Raw genomic sequence first — 6,664 nt, 5'->3', positions numbered from 1 at the left:
GTCTTGCTCTGTCATCCAGGCTGGAGTGCAGTGGCACGATCTCAGCTCACTGCAGCCTCCTCCTCCTGGACTCAAGCAATCCTCCTGCGTCAGCTTTCCACATAGCTGGGACTACAGGTATGCACCACCATGCTCAGCTAATTTTTCGTTTTTGGTGGAGATGGGGTTTTGCCATGTTGCCCAGGCTGGTCCCGAGCTCCTAGGCTCAAGCAATCCACTCACCTCGGCCTCCCAAAGTGGTGGGATTACAGGCATGAGCCACCATGCTCTGCCCCAAGCTTGTTAGCTTTGTTACTGTAATACTATATCACTGCATCAATATATGTATGTATATATGTGTGTATATATATATGTGTGTGTATGATGTATACATATATACTTACATAAATTCTGGAAGAGATATACCAAAGCCTCTCTCTATGGTTGTGTTTTCCTTGAACTCACTTTTCATTTCTAACTTTTTTTTTTACTATGTATAATTTGATGTGTTACTTCTTTATGCATAGAAATTTGTAACCATTGGATATTCTCGATCACCTGGACTTTTGTTTTTTAGAGCAAGCCCTCTTCCTTGCTTTGCTTAATGTTTTCTGCCTTGAATTCTGCTTTATGTCACTTCTCCTGCCCAACTCTGCCAGTGTGGTGGGCACAATAGCAGTGCTCATGGAGGGCAGCTGAAAGGATGTTCCATCCTTGGCCCATGCAGATCTCCAGGTGGTCTGGAGCTCGGCCCTGCAGCTAGTCAGCCAGCTAAGAACTGTGTAGTGGCTGCATAGCCAGCAGCCCTTCCCCTTCCCCAGCCAGGCAGTTTGTCCTCAGATCCCCCCAGCTTATCACTGGCCTGTGATGGATCCTATTAAGATCCTTTTAGACATAGGTTTGATCTTCAAAAGCTGTGCAAACTAGATGTTACTATTTCTGTAACATAGCGGTATTTTTATTTCACATCTTATTTTCTTATTAAGCACCATTGGCCAAATTCTCTAGCTTTAGTTCTTTGTACTGAGAGCTGTTACTTTTTAAATTTTTTCTTTTGTTTCTTAGTTAATGTATGGTGAGGTGGAGGTGGGGGAACAGACAGACAAATAGACAGACAGCTGGGCAAATAAAGGAAAAACTGAATTCAGCCCAAATGGGTGTTCTCCTGGACATGGCACCTTAGACCTATTAAACTTCAGCAGTTGGTAAGAGACAAGTGCTCAGCCCTTTCATGTCCTGTTATTTTCTGGTTGGGTTGTAGGTAAAAGCCTTATTGCTGGAGAGTATTTGAACTAGAAACGCTGAAATCTTGCCGGCATACATTGTGGTTGTTGCTCAGATGTTTGATTTATAGTTGGGCAGTGCTGTGTGAAAAAATTAGTAATCAGGATTAGAATTAAAGTCCAAAGATTATCTCAGTTTTCCATAAGTTATCCTTTATATTTTTTTTTAGCAGATCAGTACTGTTTTGTGCTATTTGGTTCTGGTTTGTGATAAGCTCCTTCTGTCATGAAATATCTTCTTTAATTTTAGGAATCTATCTTCTGGATTTAATCTACATTGATTCTGCATATCCTGCCTCAGGCAGCATCATGGAAAACGAACAAAGATCCAATCAGATGAACAATATTCTTCGAATAATTGCTGATTTACAAGTTTCCTGCAGCTATGGTTAGTACCCTTGTTGTTAGAATTGTGAAATCTTGCCTCATTGAAATTTGGGTCCTATCAGTGAGAAAGCTCTAGAAACCAGACAAAGAATTACAAAGTTCTTCATTTTAATATCTTGAGCATCAAACATGTACTAGATCCTTTTATACATAGGTTTGATCTTCAAGAGCTGTGCAAACTAGGTGTTACTATTTCTGTATTACAGGTGAGGAAATTGAGGCTGAAAACAGTTTAGTCACTTGTCCATCCACAATCTCACGTCTAGTGAGTGGCAGAGCCCAGGTCTTTCTGGCTCCTGGGTCATTCATTCATGAAGAGCTTTCTGGGCAGCTCTCCTCCAAGCAGATTCGGGGATCAGTCTTCTTTCTTCTGTGACTCTGCCATCTCCATGGCCTCAGAATCCTCCACTGCATCCAGCTGGCAGGTGCAGGATGAGAGAGAACAATACAAGGGTGGGTTTTATGGGCCAGGGTTTTAGTGGCCAGTGCAGGCCACTTTTGCTGACAGGGGCTAGGAAATATAATCTAGCTGTGGGCCTAGGAGAAGGGAATCGATGTGGTAAGGGACTTGGCCACACTCTGCTGCACGTGGCCAGATCCACAGTGTGCCCATGATGGTGGGTGTGTAAGAGGGATGGAGAAAATCACTGGAGATGATGTCAGAATGCTGGATGGGCCATCCATGTGGGGATTGATTTTACCCGAGAAGATGGCAGACTTGGGGTGTGGAGCTTGACTGTGAGCCAGGTGCTCAAGTCTTCTGGGAATTAGCACTGATGAGCAGGCGGCCAGTCAGCCAAAGTCAGCCGTGAAGGGGGTGTGGTGCATGGGGTGTGGGGCTCTAGGCACCTGCCTCTGGGGAGCAAGGCTTTCACAAAACGGCAGAGGAGTAAAAGTCTGGAAGCACCAAAGGGGGGTGGTAGGAAGGAACCCGGCCTCACCTGCTGTGCATAGGGTGTGAGAAAATCCACAGCCTCTGTTTGGGAATGTCACGGGGAAGCCAGGGTGGGTTCACCGAAGCAAGAGCCCTGCTCACCAGCCCCTGCACAGCATCCCCAGGTAGGGTGGGGGTTCCCACACTTCAGGGCAGCTTTCCTCTGACAGGAAGGGTAGGAGGCACCTGTATTCCCAGTGCAGGGTTCGCCTGCCCAGGCCCTTTCCAACACAAATACATGGACACTTATTGTCCCGCTGGCCAGCAGAGCAACCACAGACATGGGCTTCAGGGTCAGATGGACTCCGGTTCCTATTCCAGCTTTGTCTCTTGAAAAGTCACTTTCTCCCCTTGAAGGTTTTCTCATGCATGAAAATGGAGATAGGATTCATGCAGAGCCCTTAGCACAGTCCCTGGCGTTTCACGAGAGCCCAGCAAATGCTCTCTCACCACTGTTCACCTTCACCTGCGCCATCTCCACCATCAGCTTTGTGAAACAGGTGTCATCCTCACTTCACAGAGAGGACACTGAGGCTTCAGAGAAACAAAATGATCTGCTCAGAATCTCGCTATGAAGGGCCAGAGCCATCAGGTGCTCCTGCTACACCTGGATGCACCTCCCCAGAAAGCGAGGGTCCTCCCCACCCTCTTTTCTGCTCCTCTTCATGACCTCCTCTACTCCCTCCACCTCTCCTCTTGGCTTGTTCTGTCCCACCCAGTGGCCCTATCAGAAGGAGTGCAGTGACTATGAAGGTCTGCAGAGAGCAGCTGACACCAGTCCCTCCAGAGATGGGCAACACCATGTGGCAGAAGCCTCCCATCACCTGGAGTCCAAACCCAGCTCTGCCCTTCCCAGCAATGCGACCTGTGCAGGTTGCCACAGTTTCTTCCTCTGTGCAATGGGGATATTGTTTCTCCCACATGAGGCAGGTGTGAAGGTTAACGAAGATGACTCCTGTAAAATTACCTGCTGCAGAGCCTGGCACAGGCATGTTCGGGTGCCTGGACCCCTCCCTTTCTTCCTAGGATGCAGCAGTTCCAGTCATAGGCCAGCTTCTGGGTTAGGCCTCCACACCTGGCTGGGCAGGGTCTGTTCATTCATTCTTGCATTCATGTCACACAGCTAGTGGGTAGGTATAGGAGGCTTGCCCAGTTACCCCAGTGGAAACCTGTTTTAGGGCACAGACACCTGGCTCTGGTCTGTTCTGGAGGCCAGGGAGCCATCTTTCCCCAGCCCCTGATATCTGAGTGGAGGCACAGCTCCTCCTTCCTGGCTAAAAAAACATGGTGACCTCAGAGTGTGGTGACTAAGGCCTAGTCGTCTGGGGGGCACTCCTTGAGGGCAGAACCCAGGCCTGATGATCCCCACCACCACGTTCCAGTAGTCAGCACAGGGCCAGTCCCCAAAGAGCCTCAGCAACTGCTGGAAGAGTGAATGAGTCTCGCTGTCCCAGGGGCATCTGAAATCAGTGATTTCTATACTTCTTATTGGGGGCCTAAAGAGGGGGAGAGTCTAACGTCTCTGGATTTGGTCCACCTTTTGCAGATCACCTCACCACGCTGCCCCATGTGCAGAAGTACCTGAAGTCCGTACGCTACATTGAAGAGCTCCAGAAGTTTGTGGAAGATGACAACTACAAGTAAGTCCCCACCTACTCCTGTGTCAGGCCTCCCAGCCCCACCTTTGTCTTTAGCGCTCAGGTCCCTGCAAGTGGCCTAGCCCTTGTTGGGACCAGTGAGTGGCCACCTGCAGGGCTTATCAACGTCCACGGCAGTAGCACCCAGGCCCCAGCACACACAAGCACATGCGTGCAGTGTGATCTTCGACCTCACAGCCCTACAGTGGTGATGTCTGAACAGCTCTCATACCCATCTCTGCCCCATCCTCATAGGCCCCCCGGTTCAGAGGAAGGTGTCGTGTTAACTTCTCAGTGTGGCTTTCCCACATGGCACAGATAATATGAACTTGGACTCCACAGCTGTGAATGGCACAGGCTTGGTGCTCTGGTTCTCACAAGTGACTCCCCCACCCATAGTGCTGGGTGGCAAGACAGCTTCTAGCCATATCTCCAAGAGCTTGTTTCATGGATGAGACAATTCTTTATAACTCTCAGCTCTCTGCAGTATTCAAGGCCCTACCTCCTTCCCTGTAGAGCCCCTGTGGAGTAGACCCAGTTCTCATAACAACCCCATGGGCCCTTTGGCCTCATCTTCCACTAACCCTGCTGAGGCTTTCAGTGCTTTCTTCGTTTGTGGCATCTGGGAATTTATCCAGCATTTCTATGTATTTGGAGGGAAAAGAAGGATTTTTCATGTTAACCCTGTCTGCCATACTGCTTGGAAGTCCTCTTGGCTCATTTTCAGCTTGAGACTAAGAACCTCAGTACTTTTTCGTATGTCCTGGTATTAAGGCAAGTCCCAGCCATCTTGTAATCAATCATTTACCACCTAAATGTCAACTTCACGTTCCCAGATGGTCCCCGACTTAGGATGGCTCAACTTAATGGTTTTTCAGCTTTACAGTGGTGGGAAAGCAACGCACATTCGGTAGAAACTGTACTTTGAATACCCATACAGCCAGTCTGTTTTTCATTTTCAGCATCGTATTTAATAAATGCCGTGAGATATTCAACACTTCCTTATAAAATAGGCTTTGTGTTAGATGATTTTGTAAGCTCATGTTAATGTTCTGGGCACATTTAAGGTAGGCTAGGCTAAGCTATGGTGTTCGGTAGGTTAAGTGTATTAAATGCATTTTTGACTTGTAATATTTTCAACTTATGATGAGTTTATTGGGATGTGTCCCCATCGTAAGTTGAGGAGCATCTGTATTCTTTTAAATCTTATCTTTTGATGGCTTCCAATATGCCATGATTCCCTGGAATCTTGTTATCCAGTAAATTTTTTATCTCTTCCAGTTTTGTGTCCATGAATTTGATTAGCCAGACTACATGGTCTTCATCTAAGTAGTGAAAAGTAGAGAACAGAGCAACCCCCACATTACCCACAATTGACTCACCAGGAAAGACCCTAAGGGGAACGGATGTTCAAGCAGTGCCCACTGGTCAGCTTTACAGGAGTGGTCTGCAGCCGGGGCTATGAACCAGAGTCACCTGGGAAACTCTCTAACCAGCCCTATGTCTCGGGTGGGGCCCGAAAATTTATTTTTTCAAAGCTCCCTAGGTGATTCTTTTGGAACATAGACATAATGCTTTTAGTTGTTTTATATAATAATTTGTTAAAATATAATATGAAAATGTGATCTGTTACATAATAGTAACAACAATAGATGAAAGCCAGAGATTACCATTAAAATTATGCTTGCCACAAAGCAAGCTCATTTTATTTATTTACAAAGCATTTGCTGTTCCTGAAAAGAGTGCCCTGCAGTACAAAATTTTTCCCACTTAGTTTCTGGGGTAATATTTTCCATTTACGCACCGGTATTGTGATAAAGGAGACAGTGGTTTTTCATTAACACTGATATGCTTTAGAGAGAAAAATGGCCTATAAATACTTCTGACCATGAGATAATCTTTGGACAAGCTGCAAATCATGAGTAATTACTCCTTCTACTCTGAAGGACGTTGAGCACCCCAGCACCTGATGCTAAACAACAGTCAGCCTGGCTTTTTACAAAGGCTCTTTGTTGTGGTCAAAGTGGACAGACCCAGGGAGGAAGCCTGCATTCTCACCCCCGGCCCTCAGACCACTGAGGGAGTTCCTTCCCAGGGAGGTCCAGGCTCCAAGGGGCAAGAGATGGGTAGAGCCTGTGATTCTGCTTGAGGACCCACACTCTGTGGCCCAAGTCACATCTGGAGGCTGGCTCCTCACCCACAAGGATGCAATGGCTTAGTTATTACATTGGTGGCATTGCATTGCTGACATTCTCCCCTCTCTGCTTTGGATATATTATGCCAAGAGGTCCAACCGGTGCTTTATTTCCCACAGCCTTTATTCTATTTTATTTTATTTAAGAAAAATTACCCGATTTCCCATTACTTAGAAAGCATGACCATTAGCATTAAGTAAACATACTTTGGGACATTTTTCTATGCATAGAAATGTATATATATGTAGG

At 46.7% G+C, this 6,664-nt stretch overlaps 1 protein-coding gene across 6 annotated transcripts in view; it reads left to right on the top strand.

Annotated features, from left to right (window-relative positions):
• Window positions 1–6,664, top strand: part of RALGPS1 (Ral GEF with PH domain and SH3 binding motif 1) — a 265,288-nt gene that overhangs the window by 203,848 nt on the left and 54,776 nt on the right. For all 6 annotated transcript variants that reach the window (XM_011988521.1, XM_011988499.1, XM_011988490.1 and 3 more), the window contains exons 8-9: window positions 1,513–1,650; window positions 4,130–4,223. In XM_011988521.1, the coding sequence (XP_011843911.1) occupies window positions 1,513–1,650; window positions 4,130–4,223 (232 nt within the window). The remainder of the gene's footprint in view (window positions 1–1,512; window positions 1,651–4,129; window positions 4,224–6,664) is intronic.

The sequence above is a fragment of the Mandrillus leucophaeus genome, unplaced genomic scaffold (genome assembly GCF_000951045.1).
Source record: "Mandrillus leucophaeus isolate KB7577 unplaced genomic scaffold, Mleu.le_1.0 Scaffold109, whole genome shotgun sequence".
Taxonomy (NCBI): domain Eukaryota; kingdom Metazoa; phylum Chordata; class Mammalia; order Primates; family Cercopithecidae; genus Mandrillus; species Mandrillus leucophaeus.
Note: the sequence above shows the minus strand (reverse complement) of the source record. Positions and strands in the feature narration are given on the sequence as shown.